Source organism: Oncorhynchus mykiss, chromosome 12 (genome assembly GCF_013265735.2).
Source record: "Oncorhynchus mykiss isolate Arlee chromosome 12, USDA_OmykA_1.1, whole genome shotgun sequence".
NCBI classification, from domain to species: Eukaryota; Metazoa; Chordata; class Actinopteri; order Salmoniformes; family Salmonidae; genus Oncorhynchus; species Oncorhynchus mykiss.
In genome coordinates this window covers 75242884-75262835 of record NC_048576.1, presented here as the reverse complement: position 1 = coordinate 75262835, position 19952 = coordinate 75242884, and the positions used below count along the sequence as shown (strand labels likewise).

The 19952-nt window shown below is 43.6% G+C and overlaps 1 protein-coding gene across 8 annotated transcripts in view; it reads right to left on the bottom strand.

The window, feature by feature from the left end:
* The window catches only part of LOC110538383 (myocardin-related transcription factor A), a 42617-nt gene that overhangs the window by 16707 nt on the left and 5958 nt on the right, over positions 1-19952 (bottom strand). For 3 of the 8 annotated variants that reach the window (XM_036938424.1, XM_036938423.1, XM_036938426.1), the window contains exons 3-4: positions 15049-15245; positions 2964-3029 (exon numbers count right to left, since the gene is read on the bottom strand). In XM_036938424.1, coding sequence (XP_036794319.1) covers positions 2964-3029; positions 15049-15208 — 226 coding nt within the window. In that variant the 5' untranslated portion in view covers positions 15209-15245. Of the gene's footprint in view, positions 1-2963; positions 3030-3121; positions 3401-5684; positions 6587-15048; positions 15246-19952 lie in introns of those variants that run through there. The other 5 variants (XM_036938425.1, XM_036938428.1, XM_036938429.1 and 2 more) reach the window with 5 other exon arrangements.

The following is a 19952-nucleotide window of genomic DNA, read 5'->3' as shown; positions in this document are numbered from 1 at the left end:
GGTGCTTCAACTAAGTACTGAGTAAAGAGTCTGAATACTTATGTAAATTAGATATTTCCATTTTAATTTAGAATAAATTGGGGTGTTGTGTAGATTGATGAGGGAAACAATTGTTTTAATCCATTTTACAAAAAGGCTGTAACGTAACAAAATGTGGAAAAAGTCAAGGGGCCTGAATACTTTCCGAATGCACTGTATATTTGCACATCTGCTCGTCAAACATCTCATTCCAAAATAATGGGCATTAATATGGAGTTGGTCCCCCCTTTGCTGCGATAACAGCCTCCACTCTTCTGGGAAGGTTTTCCACTAGATGTTGGAACATTGCTGCGGGGACTTGCTTCCATTCAGCCACAAGAGCATTAGTGAGGTCTTGTGGCTGATGTTGGGTGATTAGGCATGGCTCACAGTCGCCATTCCAAATCATCCCAAAGGTGTTTGATGGGGTTGAGGTCAGGGGCTCTGTGCAGGCCAGTCAAGTTCTTCCACACCGATCTCGACAAACCATTTCTTTATGGACCTCGCTTTATGCACCGGGACATTGTCATGCTGAAACAGGAAAGGGTCTTCCCCAAACTGTTGCCAAAAAGTTGGAAGCACAAAATAATCTAGAATGTCATTGTATGCTGTATCGTTAAGATTTCTCTTCACTGCAACTAAGGGGCCTAGCCCGAACCATGAAAAACAGCCCCAAGAACATTATTCCTCCTCCACCAAACGTTACAGTTGGCATTAGGGCAAACAGGGAAGAACTTTGAAGAACTGACTTGTTGGAAAGGTGACATCCTATGACGGAGCCACGTTGAAGGTCACTGAGCTCTTCAGTAAGGCCATTCTACTGCCAATGTTTGTATAGCTGTTTATGCTCGATTCTATACACCTGTCAGGAACGATGCACATACTTTTGTATATACAGTTGAATTCGGAAGTTTACATACACTTAGGTTGGAGTCAATAAAACTCGTTTTTCAACCACTCCACAAATTTCTTGAAAATAAACTATAGTTTTGGCAAGTCAGTTAGGACATCTGCTTTGTGCATGACAAGTCATTTTTTCCAACAACTGTTTACAGACCGATTATTTCACTGTATCTCAATTCCAGTGGGTCAGAAGTTTAAATACACTTAAATACAAGTCGACTGTGTCTTTAAACAGCTTGGAAAATTCCAGAAAATGACATCATGGCTTTAGAAGTTTCTGATAGGCAAATTGACATCATTTGAGTCAATTGGAGGTGTACCAGTAGATGTATTTCAAGGCCTACCTTCAAACTCAGTGCCTCTTCGCTTGACATCGTGGGAAAATCAAAAGAAATCAGCCAAGACCTAAGAAAAAAATCCCAGAACAGCAGCAAAGAACCTTGTGAAGATGCTGGAAGAAACTGTTACAAAAGTATCTATATCCACAGTAAAACGAGTTCTATATCGACATAACCTGAAAGTCCGCTCAGCAAAGAAGAAGCTACTGCTCCAAAACAGTCATAAAAAAGCCAAACTATGGTTTGCAACTGCACATGGGGACAAAGATCGTACTTTTTGGAGAAATGTCTTCTGTTCTGATGAAACAAAAATAGCACTGTTTGGCCATAATGACCATCGTTATGTTGGAGGAAAAAGGGGGAGGCTTGCAAGCTGAAAAACACCATCCCAACCGTGAAGGACGGGGGTGGCAGCATCATGTTGTGGGGGTGCTTTGCGGCAGGAGGGACTGGTGCACTTCACAAAATAGATGGCATCATGAGGCTGGAAAATTATGTTGATATATTGAAGCAACATCAAGACATCAGTCAGGAAGTTAAAGCTTGGTCGCAAATGGTTCTTCCAAATGGACAATGACCCCAAGCATACTTCCAAAGTTGTGGCAGATACCGAATGATACTTTTGATTTTGACACCCCCCCCCCCCCCCCAAAAAAACCCCAAAACGATACCGATAACTGCTTTTACAAATCTGAGCGGCCTTTTAAGCATTCTAGTAGAGTTAAATAGTTAACACACACACATTGACACAGCTTAAACTAGACATAGGCCGATACGGGCATTTTTAACTAATATCGGCCGATTACGATATGTTCACCGATATATCGAGCATCCCTAATATAAGGTCCAGGCAATCTATATAACTATTAAGATCTGATAATTTGAACATATTTACATGACTTTATTCATGAATTGTGTAAAAAAACAGTAACCCCATGTGTCCAAAGACTAAATATAGTACAATACAGAAACAACCGTAGTTCACAAACAATGAGTTAAATCATATATTTGCCATATTTGGGCTAAGATCAGGTCACCTGCATTTACTATGTTGATACCAAATTTTATGCATTTATACCTAACAAAATGTGTTCTGTGGCGCATTCCTATATTGTCCTAAATATAGTTAGAGGACGTAAATGGGTTCCTAAAGGTAAAAAAGGTTCCTGGAACTAACTCGTGTGAAACAGTGAGGAAGTCTACATTAGTAATGTAAACATTCATTGACTGTGCAATGAATAGAACAAGTGTAACAGCTCAAAATGAAATGGGGCAATGAATTAAACGCACAGGCCCCCAGTACACACTGAATGAGTTTAGCATTCAAAAGTCAGAAGCAGAGGAAGGAGCTCGATCCACTTTGCTTTGAAGACTGACAACGGCATTTCTCAGAAAAAAAGACGCCGCCGATTTAACCACATGCATAATCATCAGGATCTCTAGAACCTTAGAACACGAAGCAAAGCATTGAGATTCGTAAAGCCATGTAAGATACTATACGGTTGTATATTAAGTGCCTGTTATGAAACAAGTGAGGTGACTACAATAGGAGTAGCTTTACTGATTCTTATGGGCGTGAAGATAGGTCAACAAGCTATCCATTCACTTTGAAAAGCAAGCTAATGAAGTGAGGTAGCAGCTAGAGGAGGGGGAGATTGGTTTGGGGATGAGGCAGTTTGACGGACGGGAGAGAGCGTTACTTACGTGGCATGATCCCCTGGCTGACCAGTTCCTCACGGGTCCGTCTCTGCTGGAGTTTGAGCTGGAGCACTGCATAAGAGGGACAGCAAGAGGTCAGGTGAGTACACTACAGACAGAACCAGCAAGGGCAACAACCAATAGTGAAAACTCAAACGCCCTACAGTCAGTTTCCGTTCCGTGCTCTTCTCCTTGGGAGGAAATACAAGGCCGGTTACAGCCGTGTTGTAAATTAATATAGTGCATCTTTCTGGGAGGTTGAAGCCAAGAGTTGAAGAGTACCCTACACACTGCTCTTCTGGCCCTCGCTCTCTCCTCTCCCCCTCCCACAGAGTCGTCTGACAGCCGATACAGAGGTTATCATCAGAGGCAGGGAGGAGAAATAGCGGGCAGACGGTCCCTGTCACACAAACACACACATGCGCTTCCTGTTTCTACACTCAAACAGCAGCCGGGTTGTCGCGTTTTGACAACTTCTACCACACAGAGAGAGATAGAGAGGACGACACTTCCGCATGGCTTGAACAATGCTAATGCAGAGGGCTTCTTGTAAAAACAGGAAGGCCCACATTCACCACTCACAATTCAAAATAGAATGAGGTGTTATATTGAGAGGAGTATGTGTACAGATAAATGGTAACACTTCTGTACTGACTAAATGTGTATGACATGAATAAATGTGTCTTGCTAACAGCTGCCTAATCTCAGCTAGACCAATAGAAGGAACACAGAAAGCTAGTGATGGAGACCATGTTCTCTGCATCACATCATCATTGCTATCCCGTGTTTACACTTCAGCCACAGCAAGCTGAGTGGACTCATGTAAGTGATTCCTGTCAGATGTGAGGTAAAGTAAACCTACATCTCAGTACGCGCATAAGCAGTTTTCATGCAATTAGAGATGTGATACTGTACATGCAAGGGGAAGTTAAGCTGTTACAGTGTACTACATATCCATACAGTATGTGGCCTGGTGTTCATGTGTGAGAGTATGATTGTTGGACCAGTCCATTAGACTGTACACAAAGTGATGCTTGTGTGCACCTCCTTAGGTAGTTGTGTTTGTAGCTGGTCTGCTGCCTACATGTGAACCACAGGGAAGCATACTGACTAATAGGTCAGAGGGAGATCAGTGTGGGCGATGTGGGACTTCTTTCTCATGGTTTCCATCTCTCTCTGAGCTCAGCCTCTGCGTTTATCACATCTCTGACCAGCGTCAACATTTCTGACAGTCCTGGCTGTCGCCGCCTTGGCCAAATCATCCTCTTTTTTCTTATATGGCCGCTTGACGTAGGACTCCCAATAGTCCCCTCGACAGGAGACAAGATTAAATGGGCTTACGGGGGGGGGGCACGCACAAACACAGACACTCCTCCTGCGACAGATGATTTGCTAGTTGTGCCAAGGACTGACAGGGGGATGATGCCAGCTGCTTATACAGAATCTTTTCTAGGCAAATGCTCACTCTGAAATGCCACAATTTGAATTCATTACCGTCCTCAGTACCTCAATGTGATGTAAACGAGAACATGACATTTTCCTAACACCTGCCCCTCTCCATATCTCCCTTTGTGCTCAATTTATGTATTGTCACCGTTCTCTGTGCGTCACTGCAAAGCTTCCTGTGCACTTTTTCTACAATCGCCTTTTCAATCGTTTACTTCTTTGAAAATATTTCCAAAACCTTCCATTCCCTCCATCCCGACCCTGAGATGAAACCCATCCTCTCCCTGCTGGTTTCTATTTGTGAACCACTCTGTAATGTCTGGGAACTCGATCTCTCTGCCCGGCCCAGCCTGTTGAGTTACAGGGAATATTACTGTAAAATCACCCGACACTCAAACTGCTCCGAAGCAGAAATCTAAGGCCTGGGCTCGGCCTGGCTGCATGAAGTGATGTGAACAGACACCCTCCTCAATCAGGGTCAAGGTATGCTGTCCACCTCTGAAACTCTGAAGTCAAACCAGCTGCCAAGGCAGGTGCCTGTGGGTTACCTTATCGTACAGTGTCTCTGGAAGACTGGACGTCTCGGTGCAAATAACTTCTTGGTAAATCACAGTCTGTCTCAATGATTCCAAGTCCATCTCAGTGTCTCAAGCCTGTCCCTGTTTTGCCTCAGTGTCCATCTGTGTCTTAGTATCTAAATCTGTCTCTGTTTGTAACACTAAACACCACAGTATCTTCATCAGTCTCAGTATTCCTCACCTTAACTCAGTGGGCCAGCGTATCTGCCTCACAGCACATTTATGTTTCTCTAAAAGTCAATGTGAGATTCTCAGTGTGTCACGACTAAGTCTGTTCAGGCTCTTTTTGCTCCAACTCAGTTGGTGTCACGGCCATGGCAGCACCCACAGGTGCCTGAGCATTGTCCACTGGGCACAGAGTCCTGGCGCTGCCCCATCTGTACCGGGGCCAGAAGGTCCACTTAGTATCTGACCAGCAGCCCAGAAGACACCAGACACCCACTCAGCCGGCCTGAGCAGCATAACTCAATACACACGATTCACTGAGAAAAACTCAACTGTAAAGCTGGGTGTGTTTTATGGGGAGCTATGAAACAAAAGCCAAGTAAGTAAGAGTAAGGATAATAATTCTCCATAATGATGCTATATCAAAAAGATCTGTTGAAAAAAATATATAACCAAACAACGATATCAATGAAACCATATCTTCCACATCTCATATTATAAAGAGTTTGTGTGTATGTGTGCGTAATATGAATCCCACCTTCCCTCAGGCTCTGACAAGCCCGGCGTTCTAACTCCAATCGTATGCGTTGCTTATCCATGCTGTTGCTGATTGGAGGGGGCCCAAAAGAGGTGGGGTCTGTGTGAAGGGTCGGGTTGGTGTCCAGCATGGTGATCAGGTTCAAAACAATAAATAATTATTACTGAAAGACGGTGGTCCCATCAAATAAATACATTAAAATAGTGTCCAAAAACATTCAAATGTAACAAAAATAGAATTCTCTGTTTAGCTCAGTCCAATACAGTCCAGTCAATATGGATTATCACGTTTGTGATATCTTTTGGAAAAGTCACAGACATTCTGCTAAATATATTAATGCAGGATATCGTCCGATGGACCAAAATAAGAGCATTAGAATAGAAATGGTCCTTGTGCGAGTGACAAAAATCATGAGAAGATCGAAGTTTTCCAACTGTGTTCTCGCTGAACTCTCCTCTTTCTCGTTTTTCAGTTCAGAATAGTTCAGAAAAATGGCCAAATCTTTTTGAAAAACCCCCAAAAACAAATGAAAAAGATTGAAAAAAAGTGAAGTGGAAATGTACAGCTGCTATGAGTTTCAAGAGCCAGTATCTACTGCAGCAAGACGAGTGAGTGAGGTGAGTGTGTGGGTCTGTGAGTGTGTGTCAAATGCCTGTGAATCCTTGATCAAGCACTGTCACAGCTGTTGCTGCACCCACTCACTCTGCCATTGACAGACACCGACACACTTCAGCTAAACCTTTTCCTCCTAACCACAATCAAATACTTCCCCCTTGGCACCTGGGACCTCTGCTCATTAGTGACAACATAAGAGAGCACACCTGTGAGCTTTGTGCACGATCTAGACGCCCCATACTCAACTGGTGGACTGCGGTCTGGATCCGGTCCCAGAACGGGGTCAATACAGGCCGCGGTCCAGACTACAAAATAAATAAATATAAACTCAGCAAAAAAAAAGAAAGGTCCTCTCACTGTCAACTGTGTTTACTTTCAGCAAACTTAACATGTGTAAATATTTGTATGAACATAACAAGATTCCACAACTGAGACATAAACTGAACAAGTTCCACAGACATGTGACTAACAAAAATTGAATAATGTGTCCCTGAACAAAGGGGGGGTCAAAATCAAAAGTAACAGTCAGTATCTGGTGTGGCCACCAGCTGCATTAAGTACAGCAGTGCATCTCCTCCTCATGGACTGCACCAGATTTGCCAGTTCTTGCTGTGAGATGTGACCCCACTCTTTCACCAAGGCACCTGCAAGTTCCCGGGTATTTCTGGGGTAAATGGCCCTAGCCCTCACCCTCCGATCCAACAGGTCCCAGACGGGCTCAATGGGATTGAGATCCGGGCTCTTCGCTGGCCATAGCAGAACATTGACATTCCTGTCTTGCAGGAAATCACACACAGAACGAGCAGTATGGCTGGTGGCATTGTCATGCTGAAGGGTCATGCCAGGATGAGCCTGCAGGAAGGGTGGAGGATGTCTTCCCTGTAATGCACAGTGTTGAGATTGCCTGCAATGACAACAAGCTCAGTCCGATGATGATCTGACACACCGCCCCAGACCATGACGGACCCTCCACCTCGATCCCGCTCCAGACTACAGGCCTCAGTGTAACGCTCAGGTGTAACGCGCAGGTGTGATGTTCGGATGTACCGATCCTGTGCAAGTGTTGTTACACATTTATTGCCCTGGCCACATCTGCAGTCCTCATGCCTCCTTGCAGCATGCCTAAGGCACATTCACGCAGATGAGCAGGGACCCTGGGCATCTTTCTTTTGGTGTCTTTCAGAGTCAGTAGAAAGGCCTCTTTAGTGTCCTAAGTGTTCATAACTGTGACCTTAATTGCCTACCGCCTGTAAACTGTTAGTGTCTTATGACCGTTCCACAGGTGCATGTTCATTAATTGTTTATGGTTCATTGAACAAGCATGGGAAACAGTGTTTAAACCCTTTACAATGAAGATCTGAGAAGTTATTTGGATTTATACAAACTATCTTTTCAAGACAGGGTCCTGAAAAAGGGACATTTCTTTTTTTGCTGAGTTTATTTTTTAGAAGTAGGTCAGGCATTGACCCCTGGTATCATATAAACACACATAAGACATGGAAACATTTGTAGAATTGCAGAACATTTGCTTTAAAAAGCAACAGAATAGAATGCTCTGCCCCATGCAAAATGTGTAGAATTGTGGGAAATTAGCTTTAAAACTGCAAGATTTTCCACATGGGTTGCAAGGTGGGGGTTTGTTACAACGCCGATAAATGACAATATCCATCCGGACCTTTGCCCCCTAGGAGATTTGTGGGGCCGCAACTTCTCAAATAGTACTTGAGTACTCCTAATGTAGGCAGACAGTATAATGGCCCCACACAGTACCCTGGGGTAGGCAGACAGCATAATGGCCCCACATAGTACCCCTGATGTAGGCAGACAGCATAATGGCCCCACACAGTACCCCTGATGTAGGCAGACAGCATAATGGCCCCACACAGTACCCTGATGTAGGCAGACAGCATAATGGCCCCACACAGTACCCCTGATGTAGGCAGACAGCATAATGGCCCCACACAGTACCCTGAGGTAGGCAGACAGCATAATGGCCCCACACAGTACCCATGATGTAGGCAGACACCATAATGGCCCCACACAGTACCCTGATGTAGGCAGACACCATAATGGCCCCAGGGAAGAAGCTGCCACCACACAGATCCCCAAACATAAACACGTGTTGTCCCAAAGCCAAGACTGGGTCTTTGACGGTTTCAGTCTTCACCGTTTGACTTTTGTAAGCAAAACATTTGCTAATACAAGAAGTCAGTGACAGAGAGTGAGAACTTTAAAATGTGAAACACGTTGTGGTCTGCCACATCTCATTAAAACATCAATGCTAATCAAAGCCCTAAAATCATTTTCTAAAGATGAAGTACAAAAACTGTCAAAACAGACATTTAAAAACAGAAATGCAGCCTACAGCTATGTGTACTGCCAAAGTTACCATTTGTATTCACTTAAATGGTGGATCAGGTGAGCTAAAATAAAGTTGAGAACTAGCCTGGGGGTCAAAGAACTATGTGAGGTAGAGAAAATCCCCAGGGAAGCTCTTGTTGATTATTATTGGTATTCACTTTGTGTTTTAGAACAGATTTGTGTAATGGCCTAGCTTCATAGAGCCGGCCACAATAAAGGTGAACATAAGAGAGTATTTACAGATGCCAACAAACTGTGTGTGTGTGTGTGTGTGTGTGTGTGTGTGTGTGTGTGTGTGTGTGTGTGAGAGAGAGAGATGCTGGAATCAGGATGCACAATCCTCAGGCAAAGCTCACTTTGACAAGGAAGGGGAAAATGAATCAAGACTCTGATCCCCCTTGCTGCAGATAAGGCACCAACCATATGCTTGCAGGGATAGTCCTGCTTTCATGTGTGTGTGTGTGTGTGTGTGTGTGTGTCAGCCATAAATACTGATGATAGGAAAAGCTAATAACTCACAGGGGCTCTAAGCATATCCAAAATACCTAAAGTTGCATTCTGCTGTTTCAGTGATAGTGGTAATAATCCATGTTTATCAGACTGAAATAGAGCTCCCTGTGGGCATCCTCTGACTACTACATCAGTGATGGTTATGCTCAGAACTATGCAAGGTCAAGGTTAAATTAACTGTAAGTTAAGAATCTAGGGTCAACATCATCCCATAGCCCAGTACTAAATGCAAACCAATTCTCGCTATTGCCAAACAATCCAACCAATTCCTTGCTGATAAGCCCCAAAGAAAACACGAAATAGCTAGAGAAAAAAACTATTCTGTGAGGCTACTTGACAATCCTACTGTGCATGCTTATAAAGTACTGACGCCTTATGACTTCTGAGCGAAGGAAACTGTATACAGAGTTGACCTCTGGCAGTTCCATCATATCTCTTAGAAGCAGTCTTGGGGGGGGGGGGGCTTTAAATGGAAGTGCTAGGACATCGCTGAGGAGAAATTATGATCTTCAGAGCCAGAGGCAACAGACAATGATAATTGTCATCATTAACTGCGTGTAATCAGGGTACCGCTAGGGTATCTGATACTGGCTTGGGCCTGGTTTCCCGATAGCGATGGAACTAATTAGTATTTTAACGATGAATCCCTACAACGGCAGAAGATCTAACATGAGTTTCCCAAAACACCACAGAGAGAGAACATTCACTAAGTGGGTCGTTAGAGCATGTGGCAATACTGATAGGATTGAAAGAAAGGCAGCGCTGCTCTCAGATTAGTTTTCTCCATTCAAATCTTACCTTAACAATTCAAATTATTTCTAAATACTGATGACGGATCAGCTGCTTGAGAGATTTATTACCACATTATGGCTGCAAATAATGAGGCGGCTTATTTTAATGCTAACCCGATAATAATGCACTAAATCAGTTTGGGCATATAATTGCGCACATTGTTACACATCAAAATATATTGAGTCAAAAATGACAGAAAGTAGCCTACAATTAGCTACTGTAAATAGAACTCAATACGATTTCAATATATAGCCCTAGAGCCTTTATTGTATCCATCTCAGTGTTCATTTGAAGCATTGTTTTATCCTTCACTTGTTTGTAACAATTACAAAAACACTGGCAACTTTGTGTTTGTAGTCAACTTTGTTCCGATGTTATCTGCGGTCACAGAGACAGATAAACATCTTGTTTCTATGTTTAGCGGAGATCTGTGTATAAAGTGAAGCCGAAGGGCAACAAAAGCCTCTAACGACGCACTTAGCAGTTAAGAGTGGTATGAGGCCGTAGGTAAATAAATAGCGCTTTGAGGTGCAACTTTAGTAACAAGGCTTTTGGGGAACAGCTTGGAAATCTAACCATGCTACTACAAAGGTTCTAACGATGAACTTAATATGCTTTTTGGAAACTGGGCCCTGAAGTCTCAATATCTGGTGGGCCTTCTGTGCCTGAAACAAGATGGAGTCCACATTCAAACAGTTACTGCTGCTGCCTTCACACCTCTTCATCGAGGTCTTACTCAGGAGGAAGGGTGTGGGGTAAACAAGTCTCAAATTAACTCCTTCTCTCTGGGCCTGGGCTCCAGAATGTGAGGGCCTGGGCTCCAGAATGTGAGCCCCCCCCCCCGGGCTGACTGTTTTAAATAGTAGGCCAGCTGGCTATGGGGGCTATATCCAGCTACCCTTAACTGGTGCAGGCGGCAGCTAGGGTTACTCACAGATATCCCTGCACACACACAACCACACAATCTAAAACCTGTTCAATATCCTCAGTGCATTTGAACACATAAAAACCCAAGTTTACACTGAAACAGACATTTCGATTACATTAAGAGAATTTCCAAGGTTTGAAAATGAACCTCATCTCCTGATTCATAGGACATGATGCACACATGCAAATGTCAATATATATGTGATGTGCCACAGTACTTCAGTTCCCTGTCCTTCCTCTAATGCTGTATGGCCAGTTGTAGTGTATCTGTCAGCCAATAGATGGCAGTGTGTATCATCCCAAGCAACACTGATATTTCTAATAGTCCACGATGATCAATCCAGCTGCTGTGTATATCTGGCAGCATGTGTTGCTCAGGGCCAGAGATGAAAGAGCAAGTAGGGTTCATAGGACTTCAGGGTGATTGAACTCTTATGAACTCTCCGTGCAGTCATCCTTACTGTCACGCGCGTCACGTGCCTTATTCCTGGTCAATCACATTCACAGTACATGAGGTCAGCTATATGGTTCAGGTGTCAAGGTTTTCCACTAATATTTCACAGTTGAAAAAAAATACACATTTTGGACTGATAACAGTGGACTTTATATGCCTCTTGATGTCATCTCTCTCTCACTCTTTGCTGCCCCTCGTTCATAATCTTTTTCCTCCATTCCCGTCACCCCCTTCCATTAACCTCTGTTCTCCATTCACCTCCCTTCTCTCGTTTGACAGCCTTGATTACCATAGATGTGTAAACAGATAAGGAATTGAGGATATATCTATGTCAAGAACATAACTTCCGGTGGCTATTATCCCAAAATCCACATGCCAACACCCACACGATTATAGAAAAACACACACATCACTCAATTGGTTTATTATTCTCTGCTACGTAAGGCTCCTCGAGCATGAGTATTTCAGATAAACGCCAGGAAGACATTTCTGTTTCCATGTTAACAACAGACGTCTTGGAGGGTTCGGGATAACGTTTTTTGGCCTAGTGGGGGATCTATCAACGTGCCCTAGAGCAGGGCATTGACCCCGGATGCTTCTGTTGGATGACTGGTATGATGTAGTTGTTGAGCGGCTTCACTGCAAGTATATGGTATGTTTTGGATATTCAATTTTAAAAAACAACAGTGTGTGTGTGTCTATGCTGAGAATCAACTCAGTGCTCTGTGTGGAACAGTGTCAGTAGGAGACAAAACATTTTTAAACGTGGAGGAACTAGCTGAACTAGTTCATTAAGAGCACAGATGTCTGCTTCCCATTAGGAAAGGTTTATCTGTGGTGTGCCGTGACCTATTAAACATGACCCAGGCACCTCATCACACCTGACTCCCTACAGACACTTCACACTCCTCCCCTCACCTGTCAGAACAGCAGACTAAAGGTGCAGAGCATGCTCACTCATTATGGAGCCTGTGTGTGCATGCTTATCGGCAAACGTACACTGACCCATACACCCCAATTAGCATGCTATCCATTGGTGAACATTCAGTCACAGAGTAAGATGGAGATCAGAGTGGAGTAGAAAACAGTGTCAGGGCAGCAGTGTCGAGCCCTGCTGTGATTCGAATTACAACTGCGGTCTGGTTGTGAGTGCAGTTCCTCGACAACCACTACACACTTGATCACTCAGGCCTCCTCCTTGGCAAAGTGTTTGGATCCAGGCCAACTTTGTCATTAAACAGTCGTGTTGAGCTGCCTGCACCTTCAGTGAAATATTGGGACAAGTATGTAACCTTTAAATTCCTAAAACAACTGAGCATGTGCAGTGTTGAGGAAGCTACTCGGAAAATATATAGTTTACCAAGCTACCAATTACTTCACACTGGAAGAAGATAAGCTACATCAAAGCTACCCCTAAGAAAAATATAGTTTACTGAACTAAAGTTACTTTGAACAAGAGGTTAATTACATCCAAAGTACTTTGTGATAAATAATCATATCTAAATCTGAAATATCAGACTACAAATTGCAAGAACAGATGAATCTGGGGTCAGAAGTTAACAGAATGTTTCATTTGGCCTATTAAACACACAAACTGTGTTTCAAGTGAGAATTAGACAGGCCTGATCCCAAAATATAAAGGAAATTGCCTACTTCACAAATGTTATCTTTCAGCTGAAAAAGTAATGTAGTTCCAGTAGCTAGCCTCAAGGCAAAAAAGTTATGACCTACTGAAAACACTACCAAGATCTGAATTGAGTTACTGCAAAACAGAGTTAAATGCCTAGTTGAACTACATGTAGTTCACTACTACAACACTGAGCATGGGCATAACACAAAGTTAACACAAAGTTAGAGCTGCAGTTTGCTGCTTTGGCTGCGGTAATAAAATGTTAACTATGTAAACTCACACAGCTCAGGGAATGGGACTGCATCCGATGATAGCATGAGTGGAAAGGGTGAGGAGAGTGGAAAAAGTGAACACGATTAACTCAGACTTGTATGATATCATGCTGCTCTTTTTAAAATTTGCTTGTCTCACAGCTTCCCCTCGCTGAGATGCTCGTGGTTAAGGATGCTAGTGTGATTTGGTGGAACAAAGTGCTTTTCAATGTTTCCAGTGCTGCTGACTGTGTTTGTTGCTCAGAATTGTAATCCATGAACCAAAAGGCTTCTCAACAGCTTTTACCCCCAAGCCATAAGACTTCTGAACAGGTAATGAAATGGTACCCCCCAAACCCTCTTTTACACTGTGCTACTCTCTATTTATCATATATGCATAGTCACTTTAACTATACATTCATGTACATACTACCTCAATTAGCCCGACTAACCGGTGCCCCCGCACATTGGCTACGAGAACTATCTGCATTGTGTCCCGCCACCCACCAACCCCTCTTTTACGCTAACTGCTACCTTCTGTATATTATATATGCATAGTCACTTCAACCGTACCTACATGTACATAGTACCTCAATCAGCCCGACTAACTGCTACCTTCTGTATATTATATATGCATAGTCACTTCAACCGTACCTACATGTACATAGTACCTCAATCAGCCCGACTAACTGGTGCCTGTATATAGCCTCACTACTGTATATAGCCTCGCTACTGTATATAGCCTCGCTACTGCATATAGCCTCGCTACTGTATATAGCCTCGCTACTGTATATAGCCTCGCTACTGTATATAGCCTCGCTACTGTATATAGCCTCACTACTGTATATAGCCTCACTACTGTATATAGCCTCACTACTGCATATAGCCTCGCTACTGTATATAGCCTCGCTACTGTATATAGCCTCGCTACTGTATATAGCCTCGCTACTGTATATAGCCTCACTACTGTATATAGCCTCACTACTGTATATAGCCTCACTACTGTTATTATTCACTGTCTTTTTACTGTTGTTTTTTATTTCCTTACTTATCTAATTTTCACCTAATACTTATTTGTTACTTAAATTGCACTATTAGTTAGGGCCTGTGAGTAAGCATTTCACTCTAAGGTCTACACCGGTTGTATTCAGCGCACGTGACAAATAAACTTTGATTTGAAAAGGAGAGAGTAGCCCCCATGTTTAGACTTTATCGCCTAGACACACACACGTTCCTATTTTCCTCATGTCTGTAAAAATAATTTCATATACAAGCTCTTCCTCCTCATGACTTAATGAGAGAAGCTCAAGTTCAGCTGGGTTTTATTCCCGCACACCAGCTTCTACTCCTCAAGTGCACTTTCGCAAACTGCATTCCAGGTACCCTTTGACCCAGAGTGCACATGGGTAAGATACTACTCTCCTCCCCCTCATTGAGCTCTTTCAGCTGGAATTCTAACAACTTTGCCATACAACTCTCCCTTCTTGACCAGAGACCACTGTGGGTACTGTGCCAAGTGAGAGGAAGTATGAGAGCAAACTAACGTTTCTACAGTTCTATAGTTCTACAGTTCTATAGTTCTACAGTTCTATAGTTCTACAGTTCTACCTGCATTATAGAAGTGTTTACACAACACAGAGCCTCAGACTGAGTAACCTGTCCATGCTTCATAACTGCAGTCTTGGTTTTCATTTTCTACAGTTCATACCAGTAGTTTTCTGATGGAAGTGGATGGTCTTCGCACCATATATCATCAGTCCACCAGGGTTTTAATCTCATCGGTGGGCTTGATGGCAGTTGCCTGGAATCAGAACAGGGACTCACCGTTTTTCCTATCTCTCAGGGGCAGCAGGTTGGGGGCGGGCTGCAGCGACAGCTCTTGCAGCTCATTGGTCACTGCCTCGCTATGTGGGCTGGGGGCGGGGTCAGGCGATGCAGGAGCCGAACAACTTGGGCCTGGCTCCTCCCCTGCTTGGGCCTCCATGATCGCAGGGGTGACGGAGGGTGGCTGACGGACAGACCTGAGCGATAAACAAAATAACACATTCATCAAAAATGCCTAGAACTCTCACCATCTTACTAAACTGGTTAGAACATCCCTCCTTTACTTGTATTCACAACTGCCTGACACATTCCCAGGGCTCCCCTCCAGTTCACTAGCCTGACAGAGTGTATGAGCCCTAATCCAATAGGTTAATGGGTCTTGCTGCAGAAGGACCAGCCCATCCCCATGGCAACCCACTATAACAGGCAGGACCGCAGATGAAACACTGGGCCCAGCCAATACTGCGGAGGACCAGCTCCTTGCCATGGCAACGCCTTACATAAACACCGCCCAATGCAGATAAATGTACAAAAATCACATGCTAACGGATTCAGAGGAGCAGCCTAAAACGGACATAGCCTTGGAATGAGAGCTCAACTTGCTACTGATGGGCCACAAAGGTGCTCTTGCAAACCTCCAGCTAATCTGTCACTTAGTAGTGTGTACCGATATGTACCTACACTAAATATCAATGTGACTTGATGGAATGCAGTCTGTATCCACATACCATTTTTGCATTAGTCATGTGGTGATCTTTACTCATAATGCATTCATTGTGAAATTTATTTGCAGTTTTCTCAGCAGGTAAAACAGCAGCATAGCTGAATAGCCGTGTTTAACAGAATTTGGTGCGGCAGTTAATTTTGCTGCTGCGCAATCTACTGTAATACAACGCTTTGCATAGTGTTACACTGCCAGCCATTGTCTTCTTGTTTAGTGCCTCACCCCTTGGTAAAAGGCCCAGTGCAGTCAAAAAGGTGATTTTTCTGTGTTTTAAAAATACAAAACGCAACATGTAAAGTGTTGGTCCCGTGTTTCATGAGCTGAAATAAAAGATCCCAGAAATGTTCCAAAAAGTTTATTTCTCTCAAATCCTTGTTAGTGAGCATTTCTCCTATGCCAAGATAATTCATCCACCTGACAGGTGTGGCATATCAAGAAGTTGATTAAAAAGCATGATCATTACACAGGTGCACCTTGTGCTAGGGACAATAAAAGGCCACAAAAAAATGTGCAGTTGTCACACAACACAATGCCACAGATGTCTCAAGTTGAGGTAGGGTGCAATTGGCATGCTGACCGCAGGAATGTCCACCAGAGCTGTTGCCAGAGAATTTATTGTTGAATTTATTGAATTTATTTATTAACTTCTCCACAAAAAGCCACCTCCAACATCCTTTTAGAGAATTTGGCAGTAGGTCCAACCGGCCTCACAACCGCAGACCACGTGTAACCATGCCAGTCCAGGACCTCCACATCTGTGGGAGTGTCTGAGACCAGCCACCCGGACAGATGATGAAATTGTGGGTTTACACAACCCGAAGAATTTCGGCACAAACGGTCAGAAACTGTCTCATGGAAGCTCATCTGCATGCTGGTAGTCCTCATCAGGGTCTTAATCTGACTGCAGTTTGGTGTCGTAAACCCACTTCAGTTGGGAAATGCTCACTTTCGATATCCACTGGCACGCTGGAGAAGTGTGCTCTTTACAGATGAATCCCGGTTTCAAATGTACCGGGCTGCATGGCGTGTGGACGAGCGGTTTGCTGATGTCAACGTTGTGAACAGAGTGCCCCACGGTGGCGGTGCGGTTATGGTATGGTCAGGCACAAGCTACGGACACAATTGCATTTTATCGATGGCTGTTTGAATGCAATTTAAAAAGGTAGAGAACTGTGAAATTTGATGATATTTAAATTAAACCAGTTAATAGTACTGTAGGTTGACCCAATTATGAAAAATGACTAGCTGGTACGTTGACAAAGTTGATCATAAAGTTACTGGTCCCCTCCCCCCGTGTCAAACGCACACTCAATGTCAAAAAAACTAAGGAGATGATCATGGACTTCAGGAAACAGCAGAGGGAGCAGCCCCCTATCCACATCAACGGGACATTAGTGGAGAAGGTGGAAAGCTTGTCACCAAAAACACTCGAACTTTTACAGATGCACAATCGAGAGCATCCTGTCGGGCTGTATCACCTGGTACTCCGCCCACAACCGTAAGGCTCTCCAGAGGGTAGTGAGGTCTGCACAACGCATCACCGGGGGCAAACTACCTGCCCTCCAGGACACCTACACCCCCCGATGTCACAGGAAGGCCAAAAAGATCATCAAGGACAACAACCACCTGAGCCACTGTCTGTTTATCCCGCTATCATCCAGAAGACAAGGTCAGTACAGGTGCATCAAAGCTGGGACCGAGAGACTGAAAAACAGCTTCTATCTCAAGGCCATCAGACTGTTAAACAGCCATCACTAACATTGAGCAGCTGCTGCCAACATACTGACTCAATCTCTAACCACTTTAATAATTTAAAATTGGATGTAATAAATGTATCACTAGCCACTTTTAACAATGCCACTTTATATAATGTTTACATACCCTGCATTACTCATCTCATATGTGCTACTGTACTTGTTCCCATCTACTGCATCTTGCCTATGCCGTTCGGCCATCGCTCATCCATATATTTTTATGTACATATTCTTATTCATTCCTTTACACTTGCGTGTATAAGGTAGCTGTTGTGAAGTTGTTAGATTACTTGTTAGATATTACTGCATGGTCGGAACTAGAAGCACAAGCATTTCGCTACACTCGCATTAACATATTCTAACCATGTGTATGTGACAAATAAAATGTGATTTGGATCCAGGAGGCAGGATTTACTAACAGCTTTCCGCAACGTCACGTAAAGCTGGAAATGTCATACACCTATGGTAGTCTTATAATCTTAACTCATTTAAATATGTAAAACCTGAACAGTCATCACATGAGCACATCATATGGCTTTGTTTACGAACCGTGAGATGGCTCAAGCAGAACGATACATAATCCTTGCCAACTCTGTGTTGTGGCTGGATGCCAGTGTAAATTTACCGTTACACTATTTCCCGAAGAATGAAGACATCTGACAGCAGTGGCTGCTTTTCATTTCAGGGGGACCGGCTGCACCGAAAATTACGATCATGTCACGCGTGTGCAGTGCAAATTTAGAGCGAAGATGCTTTATCAATTGGGGAGAACATTGGATGGGTCTTGCCAGGAAGCTAATCCTGAAGACGGCTGCTGGACCATCATGGACAGTGGATCAGTGGATGTTACAAGCTCTGACAATAATGTACGTGACAGAGGTTGAGGAGTCTGACACGGTGGCTGTAACTGTGGTTGTTTTGACGGTAAACTTCTGTAACACACCTGATAGTCACTATATGTTTTTTGTTCTATAGCATTTGTTGTCTTACAGTTAATGTAGCTTGTGTCATTGGGGCTCATCGTGATGATTAAGGGGGGGGGGGGGGGGGGGGGGGGTGGGGGGGTATTATTTCCATCTCCTTTTATCTTTCCACTCATCGAGCTGTAGTAAGACACTGGAGAAACATCTACTCTGTCTGCACTGCTTCCCAGGCAACCACCGCAGCAGGAATGCTGTGATACTAAATCAGTTTTAGCAAGAAAAAGAAAGGGGGATATGCTGTGACCAGACCCAACATAGTGTAAGTCATAGTTATTCATTTCAAATATAGAGCATTTTGCTGAGAAAATGGGTTGGTGCATACTGTTTTGGCTCAGAATGACATGTGGTCCATTGTTTACCTGGTCATCAATAACTTGTGGCCCATTTACCTTGTTACCTGGCAATGTACACAGGGATGTTTGAAAGATCTGTCAGTCAAGGAGGGCACATGAATATAAACTCCCTGCCCACTCAGACAGTTCTTTCAGGCTTACTGATTGTTAAGCTGAGAGAAGGTAAAATGTATTAAATTCTGAGCATGTTTGGTCATTAAAAGGCTATTTTTACTTGGGAAATAGGATGACTGTGCGGGACCTTTAAGTCAACACGGCAGTAACCTGAGCCCGATGGGCGGATTAACACAGCTGCCCTCTGAACCAAAATCACAACAATAGCCTCCTGATACTCGAGCTATGTTCCAGAGGCTTCCACCTTTACACAATCTAGCTACAACTGTTGGAACACATACACATACAAAAACAAAAGGGAGCGCCACCACTCCACACTTTTCAAGCTGAAGGAGAGGTCACAAGAGAAGCATTGCATGGGAAGTCCGAGTTCACACAACATATGAACTCCAATGGTGACCTTCCCCAGGGCTTTTCAATCCTTCAAGAAAACAGGTTATTTTCAAACCGGGCTCTTTCTAAAAACAGGTTCATAATATACTATGTCAGTTTCCATGGCAACCCATCCCCTTTCGTCAAACTTGCTCCACTGCCCTTGTCCACCTCTTTCCATAGATAGATGTAGGCCTAGGCTATGTGCTGAAAGGGTGCTGCTTATTAGTAGCGAGCAGAACATGAGTTATCCATCTTTTACAAACTGTCACACTTTTGGTTCTTATGAAATGAGTCAAGTCAGCTGCTGACGAGTGTTATAAGAGTGACTCACCTGTAATTTCCCAGAAAGGTATTACGCAGAGTGCTTTAATCAAATACACTTATGATAATTCAGTTCTACCAAAACCATCAACACTGTCCATAATTAAATGGAAATAGTTTCACTAATATTTAACTAAGCCAAAAGATGCCGCAGGGACTGTCCAGGAAGCTCTAGTGAAAGTGACATGGTAACCTGAAGGGTTGTTGTGAACTTGTGATAGATACAATGATACACGATAACAGAAGACAACAGAACGATAGCTAGAAGAGCCATAAGAAT